General features: G+C 43.5%; 1 protein-coding gene across 2 annotated transcripts in view; it reads right to left on the reverse strand.

The window, feature by feature from the left end:
• Nucleotides 1–2,224: 2,224 nt before the first annotated feature.
• Nucleotides 2,225–16,587, reverse strand: part of ECD (ecdysoneless cell cycle regulator) — a 1,545,240-nt gene continuing 1,530,877 nt past the window's right edge. For both annotated transcript variants that reach the window (XM_069610537.1, XM_069610538.1), the window contains exon 14: nt 2,225–3,054. In XM_069610537.1, the coding sequence (XP_069466638.1) occupies nt 2,812–3,054 (243 nt within the window). In that variant the 3' untranslated portion in view covers nt 2,225–2,811. The remainder of the gene's footprint in view (nt 3,055–16,587) is intronic.

The raw sequence follows: 16,587 nt of genomic DNA on the forward strand, positions 1-16,587 counted from the left end.
TATACCTACATTTGTCAGCCGCAATCCGCACAAGGCTTGAAACCCGGTACCCATTAGGGATTAGGCGTTTCGTCGAAATGAAGTAGATGTCCTGTTCCTGACGCAGACTGAGTGCACAGAAAAAAAAATCTTTGCCAATGCTTGCTTTTAATACAATTCAGCGTTTTCCAACCATCATATTAACAGTATAAATTTTTGTTACTACAGTACACAACAGTTTACATTATTGCATTCACCTAACTGAGACCTATATACGAACCTGCATAGGGCTGCCTCTGTGGGATGCTCCCGGTATCCTCACCCCATGAATTTCGAGCCAATGCTTGTTTTTAACAGGACTTCAGTGAAAGGCATGCATTGTTATTATTATTATCACTGTGTTTACAAATAGAGTGGCTGAAGCCAGACCTGGGTACGGCATTTTTATTACACCAGTAGCGTGTTTACAGCTCCAATTAAGTCATTGACTCTCAGAAGACTGCTTTGAAAAAACGCTGGCAGGCCCTTCGAGTGCAAGGTTTGATGGTAAGCCTTGATTAAAGTTAGCTCAAAGAGTTCCCATGAGGAGGTGTTTTGGACGGAGAGGGGCAGGAACTGTGTGGTAATGGCCATTGGGATTAGCTTGGCAATGCACAGTCAAATAACCAAACAATACCTACAAGTTTTGTGTCTCTCCACATATGCCATTTCTCCCTAGCTGTACTCTAATGCAATGGTTTCGGCTTATAGGTGGCAGAAACAAAAAATGGGTTAAAATAGCTGAATTTACATTCACCTTAGTAGTTCCTTCAGAAATTATATAAAAATGCAAGAAGACTCGTTTGTGGACATTGACTTTGTATACAACATCCATCCTAAGTGATGTGCTCGGCATGTGCTCCTCAAAAGTGGGAGTTAGTATGCCAGAATTCTTTCTCATCTTGTTAAAATCACAAATAGTATATTTTGTAAAGATGCTTTTTTTCTTGCGGAAACAGAGCCGTTCAGCTCTATGACATCAGTCACCCCTGAGGAATTGACCATCTAGAAAGAGTCGATCCAGAGTTTTTTCCTGCAACATTAATATTTTCGTTTTAGCACCTCTCAGTATCATGTGAACTTTTTCCAAGATCTGAACCTTCATTTGAGCTATTGTACCATCACATGTAGTGAAGTTTCTGAAATTAATTTTCGACCCTCTGTTATTTGAGGGCAGAATTAATCTTCTGATTGCTTGAACATCCTTCGCCGCTAACCCCCCATCGCTCGCCAAAATCTCTGATCGCCATGCAGAAAACACTACTGGCACATAGGAGACACAGATCTTGCACTCGGCCTTCCACCAACAGGATACATACGTATGGCTCTACTAATGCTGTGCATTCCCACCACGTGCCTCTTTCAAGCCTACTTTAGCATGCATCAGATGTTACCACAGAGGAACCAGGATTGCGGCACTTCTGTCTCGCCCTCACACACTCCGAGTAAGAGCCACATAGAATGCATTACAACCATACAGCCAGGCACAGGCCTAGAACCTACAGACAAGCAAACAATGCTTCAAGGCCACACCAGTGGTAGATGCGTGCTATACAAATGCATAGTATTACATAAATAGAGAAACAGTAACGAAACAAGGTAGGAAACATCACACAAGTGCGGAACCAATTATGCTGCCAGAATCTAGCCCCATATCCATTAGAAGCACTCCATCAGATGGAAGACTAACACACATAACTCTGCGATGCAATCCAAAGGTTTCTTCTCGCCCAGTGAATTCAGAAGTGAAAATCCAGATGGAAAACCTATAGGTGACACCAAGACAAGAGTGCAAAGTAAAAAGAAATAAGACACAGAGACCTTGACAAATGAAAAGGTGGAATGAACAGCCCACGTGGTTCAAGCATAGTTATCCCTGAAGCTGAAAACCACAGAGTAATAATGCTCACAGTGATCGCCTGCATGGAGTTTAATGAAAAAAATGTTCAGTGCTTGATGAGGATGGCCTTAGTAGAGGAAGAAATCCTGATTCCAGATAAAAAAAGGAAGGGAACGAATGTGAATAGATCAAGGCTTGATCAGGTCAGCTTCTTTGATAGTTTTCATGCAGTGCGAACAATATGGACCAGAGATGAGGGGCAGCAGATAGCCGCAGTAGCTTATTACAAGAGTGTATGATGTATTTAGTTAGATCCAAACAAACTTCACTTTCACAAAATATTAAATAAATGTGTGAGAAGAGCCATTTATCCCTGAAACCTCAAGGTTCTCATATTATTTAATGCTTGGCTGCAACATCAACAACCAATGACCAAATATAGTTTGATACAAACGACCTCTGGTAGTACAAACATCGATGCAATTAAAAAAATTAACGTAACATGATTTTCTTTTTCTTGTAATACATGAATCAAACGGTGGTCTCTATTGGGGAATACCTTTTTGAACACGAAAGAACATATTTAAAACATTGTTGCCTTCATATGTTGGTTGAAATTTACAATAATGGCCATTAGGTTGACTTTTCTCTAGATTAAAAAACCAATGAAGACAGTGGCTTACGTAAAAAACGCAATGCTATAACTACGCTGTTATCTATTAACTTGCACAACGAGACAAAATAAGCCAGCAAAATTCAGTCCGCATAAAGTTCGAACTTTAAGCAAATGCATACATAACATGCCAATTTCTACAGCATATTTACAACAATCGATGCAGATTGTGTCAATAAAAACTGCATCTTTGCAAAGATTTCATTTTTAGAAAAGAAAGTTTAATTATAATGCAAATAGAAAAATATGTTTCTACACAACGCTATTTGTCTCCAGGAGTTCAGTTCATGCTTGCGCTGCTGGATCCCCCGTGGTCTGTATTATCAGGCAGGTGCACCCCCATACTGTGGAGCAGATTTGAGGCAGGTCCTGCCAAGCCAGCTTGGGAACTGTAGGATTCCAAAAGGTTAGTCACTAGATTCAAATCAATATCTACAGGGGCCACCTTGTGCTCTGCTGTGTCAGAATCATCACCAGAGTCAATCTCTGAAGCTTCATGCAATGTTCCATGAGGTGGCGCAGTCTAAGGATAGCACACAAAAAGAGGAAAATAGGAAGTGTTAGTTATCATAGTCACGCTGGTAGTTTGTATAGTGCAAGCATGAGGATTGGAATACAAAATATCTAAATAAAAACACTCTTATGGTATGATGCTATGATATGATGATATGGTTTGTCCAAGATGCTCTTGGACAAACCATATGCCTTCCCAATGATTTCCCAGCATGCACCTGCCTCACCTATGACCATGTTAAGGAAGACAGGCGACAACAGCACATCTAAAAAGGTATCATATATAAATAGTTGCTGCCTGGGAATGGAGGGGAACGGCGGTATACAGAAGAAGGTGGGAACGGGACCTGAAGTTAGAACTAGACGATCGGAAATGGAGGACCCTTTGTCTAAATGCCCACAAGACATCTATCTCATGTCAGTACAAGCTGCACAGGCTGGAACTACTGTACAGATGACAACATGACCCGGTACACCTTTCGAAAATTTACCCAGGGGTAGACCTGAGGTTTTGGCGGCCATCTGGAAAGAAGGTCACATATTGGCATATGTGGTGGGAATGTCCCAGGATTCAGAGTTATTGAAAAGAGGTGCTAGGATGAATTAAACCCCCAGGTGGGATTGAAAGGTCACTTGACCCATTGTTGTTGCTGTTTGGCATACATAGAAAGGATTAAGAGAAAGGATGAAATATGGACCCGACTCCCACACATGATCCACGTCTTGCTTCTCACAGCATGGGCCTATGTTGCTAAGGGGTGGAAGAGAGACCTTTTACCTGGAGAGAAACAGTGGTCATTGAAAGCTAGGGAAATATACGAGATGGAAAATATAACAGGGGCTCTGCATGACATAGAACCATCAAGAGAAAGTGAGTGGTCCTCATTCCTTCAAAAGTATGTAGTGAGTAGTAGAGAGGGAACCAGATAGCCTTGATGAACATAACCTGAAAAGACCTCAAAATATGAGTAAATATGAGTGGCATAACGAGAGCTTCAAGATTACGACGCTGACACTTATATAGTTTCCATAATGTGAAGGGTGTTTGTGTTAACGACATCTCAGATATTGACTGCACGACACTATTGAATAGTTGATTCCATTGTTGCCTAGGGAGGGGGGTGGTCAAAAGGCTGGGAGGGGGTAGAAGACGGTATGTAAAGGGGAGGAAAACAAAAAGGGGAAGAAAAAGTATGTAAGGTACAAAGGTTGTTTTGTACAAGAAGTTAAGTGTACTTTTTAAAAATTGCAAAAAAGGAAAAACATTTTTTTAAATAGTTATCATTTGACAACTGTTCTTTTCTGGGGTTTTCAACGATTCAATAGACTTAAGCAAACTGCTTTTGCTCCCATCAGGTTCATTCACAACTTGTGGAACAATCATCATGCAACCATGGCAAGAACAAAAGCATGACTTATAGCATCTTTGACACTACAATTAGTTAGGAAGTAATGCTTTCACAACGTCTTGGAAATAACGAAAGAAATATTCAAACCAATCTCCCGAAGAAAAAAAAAATACTTTTGGAATTCTGCAGGTGGGTTGAATCTGTTTTAATAATGGCTGACCAAAGTAACAACTAATACAAAATTGGTTCACAGCTATCAATAAAATTCACACATAAAAAATGCAATTGCAAAATTTGGATTTACAAAAAGATTAAACTTTTTTTATTATTATATAGTTAAATTAACTTTTGTCTAAATAATTGGATTTTATGTAAATTGTATGTATATATGTGTAAAGTTTATTGTTTAAACTAAATCACATTCAAAATAAATAAATAACCATTTAATACATATAACACATACATAACATCATAAAAGAAAAGGATATATCTCTGGCATCAGTGTATCAACCTTAAAAACTCAATAACAGCTACTATCGTATAGATTTCTTTCCATAACCTGGTAAAATAAATGGTGGATCCCTCATGATTACCAGACATGAATATAGCCCCCAGCTCGTTAGGGCTTACTACCATCCCTAGGCCCAAAGCTATGATCGCTTTTAGCCAGGGGGCCATCATTGCGCAGCAGTCGAAAAGGAGATGACTAACAGATTCCAAGACAAGTTTGCCACTGAACAGGCAGTCTAAGATTCCTTGCAACTTTTATCCAACACCCAGTAATCTCAAACGTTTTGACTGCCGAGAACTTAAGGCGCAAATAGACCCATACCAGATTGTTTCCAATAACATTCTGAATATAAGATGGAATCAATTGTCTTCCCAGAATGTATGAGAAAAAGCATTTGGCTGTTGATTTCGTGTCCAGATCAACTATTATCTGTTCATGGATTTGAGCCTCTATTAGTGCCCTCATGGCTTGTTTATATTGACTGATGTTCATTACAAGAGGATCCACACTAAGTTACCCAAGCCATAAATAAAACAATTGTTTAAGGGTTCCCAGTGTGGAAGATTTCATAAAAGCAAGTTTAGTGTAAAACACTTCATGCAGCAAGCCCAGGAGAGTATTACTCACAGCATGGACAAGTTTCCAATACAAAATTAAACAAGACAACATAATACGTTTTCTTAAGGGCATTAGACCAAATTCTTATTAAAAAAAAGAAAAAATAATGAAAAAAAGCATTTCAGATGCCACGTTTTGTGTTAGTCGTAAAATCCACTTGAGGGTAATCAATTCTATTCGAGAGATGGCCTCCAATGATCCAAGCGCCCACACCTCTGCAGCATTACAAATAATGGGGGTAATCTTCATGCAATACAATTTAACCACGGATCTCACAGAATAGCCCCCTCCCTTGTACGCAAAGGAACAAATAGCTCCTGAGATTTGTGCACTGCAGACTTTAGTGTGATAAACTCACAAGGTTTGCATTAAACACAATCCCCAAGTAGGTGTATTCGTTTACAACTTCAATAGGGTCCCCCTTAAAGCTCCAGGCAGCTCGAGCTGCTTTTTTATGTGGGTGCTTGAACACCATGATTTTAGTTTTTGTCCTGTTCACTTTTAAAGAGTCTACTTCAGAAAAGGAGAGCAGGTTATCTAAGGCAAATTGTAGTCCATTCGGTGTGAGGTCTAAAATAACAATGTCGTTGGCATAGCCAAAGCACTGTACAGCCTGGTTACCCAGTTGAGGAAGAGTACATCTGGGATCAATCAGTTCCCTCCCCATGTCGGATAAATACAGATTAATGAACTGAGCTGCCAATGTGCAGCCCTATATAAATCCCTGTTTTGTGTCAATCCAACGTGAGGTACCGCCATTACCCTGCAATCTCACTTTTACCCCTGTCTCATTGTACAACATCATGATCATTTTCAGCAGGCCACATGGGATCCCCCACCTGGACAACTTTCCCCATAGCCTTCCACGATCTACTGTGTCAGATACAGCGCTTTAATCCACTAATGCCACATATATGGGGCATCTGCGAAGCTGATATGACTGCTGAATTATAGTTGTAAGGGCTAACACATTAACAGAAGTGGAACATCCCTTTCTGAACCCAGTTTGGTTCCATGGATTAACAGCTGCAGCCTCGTACCAGCTTGTCAGTTCCCCAAGTAAAATCTTTGCAAATATTTAGGAAGGAACATCTAACATCGCCAGGAGGCGATCATTTCGAGGATAGGTGTGGGAACCTTTCCTAAGGCCCGGGACCAAGACGCTGTCATGCCATGATTGTGGAAACAATTGGGTAGCAACAATACTAGAAAAGAGATGGTGTAGGACATTGGTCCACAGCCCAATATCCGATTTTATCAGAAGGTTGCACAACTCGCCAGGGCCCGCAGCCGATGATGACTTACTGTTACTAATTGTTAAGATGGATTTCTGAACTCTGATCTGGTGGGCAGAGGTTCAGAAGGCCAGCCTAGTTTCTTGGAAAAGGGTAACCTTCTGGACAAGCCAGAACAATCAAGGTAGCGTTGGCGGCAGTCAAGACTAGGTCTCAGGAGGGGTGTGGGTGATCGAAAGCCCACAATGAGGACACACAGTAAATGACATTACAAATTACTCACAGTCAGGTGTATATATCAAAAATACAAATACATTTATTAAAGGCGTTTTAAATCAAACACAAAGCAAATAACAGCAGCTATAACTAAACCAACACAACCCTACTACTAAACATCTATACAGTCACCATTGGCCTAAAGGAATAGTGTACAGTAAGGGTACATAACCTGTGAAGAAAGGGGTATACAGTGCAAATATCGTTTAGGCAGTCCTTCACTTTTCAAACCATAACTGAGAGGCAGTCTAATCCCTCCGATGAGTGGAGCCTTGTGCTCAAAAGTACTGGTGCACATGATTGTGAAGTTGGGCCAAAACGGGGTCTCTTGCAGGGGCTGTAGCGACTCAGGAAGGTGGGTGAGGCAGTGAAGAATAAGTTCCCACTATTTGAGGTGAGTCTCACCAAGAGGGCAGAACAGGATCCAAGAGTTGGAAATAGATCGGTAGAACAGGCTACCTCGATAAAGAAGAGTGGCCCTCAGGGGACACTTGTGCGTAGAAATTGATGGATGCGACAGGGGCCACCGGTAAGGGTTGCAAGTACTCACTGAGCCTCAGCGCACTCCGTCCCAAACTTCGGCAGCCGAGTGCACTTCGGTTGCAGATTCAAATCCTGCAGTTGCGCGGCTCTGCGGCTTTCAAGTGCCGCGTTCCAGGGATGTTTCCGTGGTGGGACAGTGGCGATTTCTCCGCTCCTGATGAAGGGATCAGGCCAATTCCACTGCAGCGAGTCTGAGGGCACATGGGGGTGCAGCAGCAAGGCACCCACAAAGCTTGTTACCATAGCAGGATGACACGGTGACCGCGTGTGCTCCGGTTCAGGCGTGCTCTCTTAATTACAGACCTAGGAATGCTAGGTGTACGAAACTTAGCGGGAGAATGCCTTATACCCAGAGCTTACAGTCGCCACAGTCTCAAGTGTCAACACGAGACGGCAGCGGTTCTATGGAAAAGGTCCCGTGCAAGCTGGTCAGTTCACTAGGTTGTCCAGGAACACTTCAGAGAAGGCTTGCTTACAGGTTAAATTGGAGGTGCCGAGAATAGTTAGTCCCACTATTCCAATGGGTCGAAGCGCCTTTGCAGACCTAAGTTCGATCAGAAACAGGAGGGTGAGGCTGGACGACAGCGGGCTCACGGTGCCAAACCTTCCAGCAGGTCACCAGGAGTTCCTTGGCTCTGCTTCTTGGTTTCAGAATACTTGGCTCCTATCCTAAACCGGTGTGAACTCAAGAGATCGACCTGGAATGGGTGTAAAATGCCTTCTCTTATCCAGAATGTCCTCGTGCCAAAACGAGCAGGACCCAATGATAGATCAGCTCACAAACAGCCATCCCAGACGGGGACCAATCACGGACCACGGTTGTCCCAGTCATTCCCAGCACACCCGACATCCTGGCACCCAGGATGTGTATTGGAACTAGACAGTCCAGCCCAAATCCTGGAGGCACACACACACGCAAGGCATGCAGAAGCCGCAAAAACTTTGGTTTTAACGGGGGTCTGCCTGACCAAATAAGGACTTTCCCAGGTCTGCTCGACCTGGGGAAGGCAAAGTGACAAGATGGCCAAAGGACAGAACAAAGAACCTCGTGGCATGGCCATTTTAGGTACAGGCCACCCTCCTGGGCCAACCGCGGTAAACGCGGTCTGGACCATGGCAAAGGGTTAAAAATATATGAAAAGTAACAGCTGCCACCAGCCCTGTCCAAGGAACATTTGTACATCTACCGAAAAATTGTTGATGGTCTCCAGGGCCTTAAAAATGAAAGAAAGACCCCAGAGCAGTGTACTGTAAGGTACTTTGTGCACTGATAAAATGTTGCTAAGAAATAGCAAAAAAATGAAAGACTAAGGGAAATAAAGTCTCCCAGTACTGACTGTCTTTAAGGGTTTGTCAGTTTCCCCATAACAAAGAGAGCAAAAGCCCAGCAGCGTACAGCGGAAGGCTGGGCTCCACTGGAAAAAGTCAGTCTAGGATGGTCAGACAACAGAAAAACGTTGGGGGGTTCACAACTGGAGGGAAAATTGCACATAAAATGGAAATCTTTCCTAACACTAATTAGTCTAGCAACTTCAGGTTTACTTTCCCAAAATTGCCACACTCCGGACTGGGGAGGAATTACAGGTTGTTCCAGGTTAGTGCCCACAAGCGTGTCATTGATGTAGGTGATCCAGGCAGGCTCAGCAACACCATTGATTATGGCAGAACTACACTTATGGTGTTTATTGATTATCTGCCAAAATCTCTTAGAATCATTATTTTGAGCACTAACAACCAGATTCTTCAATTTTTCACATTCTCTATGCTGGCGATGTTGTTGAAGCCACTTAGTGTAGTTTGCCCTTATTATTCTGCGGCCAGAGACATATTCATCTTGGTCCGTCTTGTGAAGGGCCAAACTGCGTCACTCTCTGTGCATTTTTTTTTTTAAATCACTGATCTGTTTATCATAGCCATGATTGTGGGTTTTTCCCAATCTAGAAGCCTGTCTTCTGTTACTCTCAGCCTTAGGGAAAATAGCATTGTTAATAGCCAGAACACAATCCTCATATTTGGCCAACGATTGAAGACCTAACTGCAATTCCATGTTCTGTAAATGGGAAGAGTCAGCTACACAGAATTGGTCAAATACCATATGTGCTATTGCTGAGGCAGCTTAAAGTTTGGTAGGGGACCATTTTATGGTAGGCATGGCTGTGATGCTGGAAATGCATCGGAGGGACAGGGCCTCCGTATCCTTGTCCTTTACTGCCTTTTTATTGTGTGTTCTGTCGTGTTTTCCGCGCAGGAGTTCATGTGGGACTCCTGGCGGTGCAGCTCTCTCTCTTTTGGTTTGGTGAACAGACCCATGGGATACCCTTGCGGCACTCATGGGTGGGGGGTACAACCCTGTGCCACTAGTGTATGTTTTTGGGCACCTGTGGGTGGCCCGCAGAGCAGGGTATGGGCTGGTGGCAGCTCCATGCTGAATTTGACAGGCACTCTGAGTATCCTCCATTTTGGGATACCCAGGCCCTGCCACTGGAATCAGTTGATTCCTGATAGAAAACAAGATGGCCCCTGTGGCCTCTTGCTTTCTATTGCCGGTTACCTTGTTTTCCCAAAGTCCTGGGAAGCCCTGACTCTGTCCCTTCCCCCTGACTGGCTGTTGGGTGGAAGTTCCATATATGGTGTTGTTGGGAAGTCCAGTCCAGACTGGCTGGAGCCTTCCCAGTGACTATGTTGTGGGTGGGACCTGGGTGAATGGAGTGTCTGACCAATATGCACTTCTTGTTGTGGCTGTCTGGTTTCTGGTATGAGAGACAAAGACTGAGACAGCCCTGCCCGAAACTGGCCTGAATGTAGTGTGTAGTTTTGAATGGCTGGGTACTTGTCCCAATCCACATTCCTTGTTGTGAGTGTCTGAGAGGGAGGAGGATGGCCTGAATGCACTGTGTGCCTGATTGGCTGGCTGACTGCATGAATGCCCTTCTGTATGATTGGCTGCTGCATGTGACCCACCAGTGTGGATGAGAGACAGGATAGTATATCTGGGGACCTCTCACCACTGGAAATTGTTCAGAAGCTGTGTCTACACTTTAAAGAGTAACTGGAACTGCTGATCCTCGACGCCCAGCTGGAAGAAGACGACTTGCTGTTGCATTTGCTTCAACCTGATCTGAAAGCTGCCGAACTCGTCAAGGACTGATCCGAGAGAGGACCTGGTAAAGCGCCCTCTTCCCGTGCTCCGAGGGACCATCGAGCACCGCTAACCTTCGCCGAAGCTCCCTGGAAGTCAGACCCTCGAAAGGCTGCCGACCCGAGACGGGACTACCGAGGAGAACGAAGCAAAGCACCCGGACTTCACCGCCGTCGAAGTCCATTGCCGTCGACCAGGGTTCGCAGGTTTGTGTAACCGCTGGAGGCCCGTTGAAGTTGTGTTGCCCAGCCGTGGGGACCACTTGACGCTGTGCCGCCGACGACCGGACCCGCCTGCTCCTTTGCCTACGAACATTTGAATCAAAGGATTCCCTTGTCCGCAACGTCGACCACTTTGTCCCACCAGAGAAAGTCGAGGACGACCAACGCGCCGAGGAGAATCCACCTGTGGGTTTCCCGCCACCTGAAGGCCACAAAGGCTTTGACGACTCAACGCCCTGGCTGGGCCACAGTTCTTCGGAAACTCTTTGCGGTCTTGAACAATCAATCGCCGAGGTGCCCCGCACACCTCATCCTCGCAGGACGTGGCTGACTAGCACCGCCTGGATTGACGCCGTGGTCTCGGCACCCTTGAACTTCTTATCGCCGCCGTCGACGACAAGTTCACCATCTTCGACGCCTCTCGACGATCCGTGGCTCCTGCTTTAAAGTGAGTCACTCAAGAAGGATCCTTCGATATGTCTTCGAAGAACTCTACTCCACCAGGTACATTGGGGGGTAAAACATTATAGGAGGAAATAAGACTATTGAACAATATATGGACTGGGCTTGTGCTATATATCTTTATTTTACAGGTTGCCCAGGTGGGGGGATCTCCACACAGAACTGTGTCTATCGGCAGGGGCCAGTATTCTGCCTATTGTTTCAACCATCTTGCTTTCCTTCCTATCTCTATTGCTGGTTTCCTTGTTATTGATCTGTGTGACATTTTAACCGTACAGTTGATGCACTTTAATGAGATTTGATAACATTGGTGGTACCACTTTAGAATTGTATATATTTATCTTTGTTGATTTCCGAGTACAAAGTGCGTTATTGTGATCGTGTACATACCTTTGAATATTAATTATATAAAGACTGTTTTCAGTAATACAGTGTGTGGACATTCCTTTGTGGGGGTTCGGGGACTACACTGTACTTAAGAACCAGCCTGCATCACCTCCTGAGAAGCTAGGCCTTGATTGCTCGTCCATTGCTACCTTATAGAGAATCTTGGCTGGGGTCCTCTGTGCCTCTCCTCTACCATATAAAGAGCCGAAGTACAGGCACCCCCCCACCGGTATCTTTACAATGGCATTGTTAAATGAAACAGTTTCCTTGTTTTTATCGTCAAAGTTGCATTGCTGTATGTTAAGGCTCAGCACAATGGACAAGTATTCACTATCGTGACGTTGAATTATAGCCATGTCTACTATCAAAGAAGAATCATTTGCTTCAAATACATAATCTATAAAACTGGAGCTAAATGGCAGTAGACCTTGTGAACTGCAGTGGGAAGTCAGAAGGTCGCGCTCCATTCATCATGAAAAACCCTCTAGAATATAGCAAGGTTGCCCAATCAATTCCACAGGTACATGTGTAATTTAACCCAGTTCCCTCAACCGGGCCGGAGCAACGTAGATCATTTAACATTTCCTCTTGGTTGTAGTGACACCGAATGCAAGAGTTAAGTCGCCAAACAAAATAATAGGGGCAGTAATAGCAGTTTCAAACCATTCTTCAAGATCCTTAGAACTGTCCAATGAGCTAAAGTATAGGGGGATTGTAACAATGAATATATCTTTCTGCTCAAGAGTATCTATGAAGGTCATCTTGCCAACTAAAATGTTCAAAGAAGAGCAATGAACCTCAGTAAGCAAGCATAGCTTTTTTACTCCCATTAAGAGACCACCCTTTGATCAGCCTTTATTCCCCTTAATAACAAATGTTTGAATGATGGTCCACCCGTCCAAGACAAAGGGTTCCACCATCCAAGCCTCTTGAAGTGCGACTATATGGAGGCCATCAATATGATCCAGCAGACCATCCTGATCATACAAGTGAGAGTGACTCCTCGTGTTCCAACAAAGTAAGGAAAGGACTATTAGGGACAATGCAGATGCCGCTCTTTTATCAGCCCAGCTAGCCATTCCCAGTGGTCTGCATCAGTGCATGGGACAAGCACGTCTCCCCCTCAACCCCCAAGGGCCACATCAGAGCCTCTATTTGCAGCAGGTGGAGGTAGGACCACTTGAGTAGCTAGAGTGGACAGATGGTCATAGATGGGGCCGTCTATAGGAAACATTTGACTACCGTCCTGGGTGGTCAAATCAGGAGCTCTTTTTACAGAATAACGGGAAACATTTGTATCCTGCACGAAAGAAAAATGGAAAATATTGCATGACATAATCAACCATTCCATCTGGGAAGAAGTATACCAGCGAAGTTACAGAATGAACATCTTCACATTGATACACAATCTTTATTTCATCTGGGCGGATGATTAGTAACGGAATGATAGTTTGGAATAACTCCATGACCTGTGTCCGGTTTAGGTAGCTGCATGGTTCCTGACGAAAAAGGCTTCTGATTTGTAAAGCAGTTTCCAAATGCTCAGGCTGGGAGCAAAGGCAAGCCCCAGTGCACCCACCAAAGTTGGGAGAGAATGAGAATGTGCCTTTTTGAAAAAATGTTAAGACGGATATTCCTTTCATTAGAGCCAATGGTTCCAGGTGCAACTGTGGTCTACGTAACTGTCGGTTCCGATGAGGGAGCATGACCATCCTTTGGTCCCACTCAAGTAGGCAAAAACAATTTATCAACATCCGCTTATTCCCAAATGGTTAAAACAAAAGTATAACAGATAAGTATCTCATTCCAATACAATATCTAATTTTGATGCCCCAATTTAAAGTGTCGGATTTCCATGTTATTTACATGAAACCCTTAATTTACGATGAATATTTACGATCTGATTAAAGAATCAAATAGAAAATTGTAGATTTGCGCTGACTAGATCCCATGGACTAGTATCTTTTAGGAAATTATACATATTTTTGCCAAGAAAATGGATATCACTTTCCATAGATGAATGTTAGCAATCACAGCCGTGCTTCTATTAGCAAACACCAGACTATTTACTTGTGAGAGTCACCAGTTGAATGTGGTTCAGTTTTAGGTCACTAGCTAATGTTCTCATGTAAACATTAGTAATTTACATCGGAGTTCAGTCTTTGGGACAAATATTTTTTTACAGGGGGTTTCTTAGCTGCCCAGATCCCGCTTCCATTGCAACAAATACGGACAGAGAAGGGTCAAGGTGCTTCCTGCAACAGTAATCCTCACATCAAACGGGACCAATACTGAGGACCCGATGGGAGACCTCACCGCTAATCAGCTGTCAGTCAAAACCGGACACTGCCAAGTGTAGTAGCTTAAAACTTGACACCTACCTCGACTGTCTCAGTAAACATGTAAAATCTGACATACACAACAAACAGGTGACTAAACAGACCATCAACCCCTAAAGTGAGAAGTGCATTAAGAACTTTCCAAATAAGCAAGGAAAATATAATGAAACCAGCAATAGTAATGCTGTTGTGGTCATGGATACGCAGAAATTAAATTGAAGTGTACAGACAACTTCTTGAAACAAATTATTACCAGGAATTTAGTCATGGCCCCACCATGGAGTACTCTGCAGCAAATCATCAAAACCATACCAATAAGCTCAGGGGAGCACCTCCATCATCTGATACCAACCCATCGAACTCCTGTGACTGTTTGCTCTCAAAGTTCCACAAATCCCGAAATCAGTGTCGCCCGATCATCTCTGCAGTAAATACATGCTGCACAGTCAGATATATTATGGTGGATGCAGAATGTTTTGTACAGGGCAGAACGCAATTCCTCAGAAAGATTCAAAAGGCAAACTATGTACCACCAGATTTATTGGCCACATTGCATGTCTCTGCAATTTATTCCAACATTCTACATACAAATAGAATTGCTGCATGCAATCCATTCCTGCAAGAAATGAACACAAAATATACACCCCAACAACAGCTATCACTGATCTGAAGATATGCATACTCACTCAAAACAATGTTTCCTAAAATCTAACCTTTTCATTACAGGCCTCAAACAAGAGTTATTACAATAGAAAACCCTGAAACCACAAACATACCTGCACTGATTACAACTTGTTTTGGACAAAAACTCTCCGTTTCATGAATCACTAAATGGCTCCCACAATTGAATTTACCATGGACTATTCCAAGAAGAGCAAACACTTCCCAGATACAACTATTTTTGTTGGATGAAACAGCAATGTAAAAACATCGGTATACAAGAAACACACAGGCAGGAAGAAATATCTGAACAGGAAAAGTTTCCATGAAAGCCACACAAAACAGTCCATTATCTACAGCCTGCCCATCTGGTACCAATGCATATGGTCAAAAAGGAAGACAAGGGACAACCAACTTCCCACACTCTACAAATTCCTCTTGAAAAATTGTCACACAGCAAGAAAAATGGATAGGGAATTCAACCATTAACACAACCGAATAGGATTTTAAGGGGCCTCCAACCAATACTTTTTAGGTATGATGAGCTGAGAGACATTTACAAAGAAGCTCCCATAATTACATACAAACAACCAAAAAACCTAACACAGTCTCTGTCCAGGAGTACATTTCTGCTAGATCTAGAACAAAGGGAAACTGAAACATACCCATGCAATGGTAGGAAATGCAAAACATGGCAACACAGCTGCACCAGTTCTGCCATAACCTCACAAAGCTGAACAATACAGATACAATACATCAAAAGTGTATATGTTAGAATGAAACATATATATCTCATAGAAATGTGCATGTATCATAGGATGAAACATGTTAATTTTATGTGGAAACAACAATATTGCATGGTGAAATAGTGATATAATTGACTGCAAATTCCTATATGTTATGCAATGAAATTAAATATACTAGTAGGTGAGAAGAACAAGTTACTTCTTACCTGGTAACGTTCTTTCGACGGGATGTTCCTCCTACGTATTCCTTATCTTTGATAATACGTTTCCAGCTTGCTGGCCTCAGAAATATTTTCTGTAGAGGGCGCTGCGCGTCGACATCCGCCGAGTCGATGTCCCTCGACGGCCACCGTATCGGCGCCAATGTCACCATGCCCATAAATAGCCATGCGCTGCATCCGTTGCTCAGTTCCGTTTTGTAGCATAAGAAAAGTCATGCCTGAATTGGTTAGTGACCTTGAAGGAGCGTAAACTGCAACCACAAGAAAAATTATCACTGCTGGGATGGATGGGAGGGGCGATAAGGAATACGTCGGAGGAACATCCCGTCGAAAGAACGTTACCAGGTAAGAAGTAACTTGTTCTTCGAAGGGATTGTGTCCTCCGACGTATTCCTTATCTTTGATAGACTCCCATAGCAGTGGCATGTAATTGGAGGTGGGAGTGATAGTGTTATGTATCCCTTTAGGGATGGACCGAATGTAATACAGCCTTGCCAAATCTGGTCTCTTGAGCAGTGGAGGAATCTAGATTGTAAAATTTTGTGAATGTATGTGCGGACGACCATGTGGCAGCCGCACATATGTCCCGGACCGGTACCCCTCTCTGGAGAGCCGAAGAGGCTGCGATACCCGTGGTTGAATGAGCCCTGAGATTTTGGGGTGGCTCTTTCCCTGCTAGTCTATAACATTCGAGGATGGCCAAAATAAACCACCTGGAGATGGTTTGTTTTGTTTTGGGTAGTCCCAGCTTGTGACCCGAGTATCCTACAAACAGTTGGTCTGCTTGCCTGATCCTAGCCATTTTGCTGATGTAAAAGCTGAGAGCTCGCCTAGGG

The sequence above is a fragment of the Ambystoma mexicanum genome, chromosome 8 (genome assembly GCF_040938575.1).
Source record: "Ambystoma mexicanum isolate Mex_15411 chromosome 8, UKY_AmexF1_1, whole genome shotgun sequence".
Lineage (NCBI taxonomy): Eukaryota > Metazoa > Chordata > Amphibia > Caudata > Ambystomatidae > Ambystoma > Ambystoma mexicanum.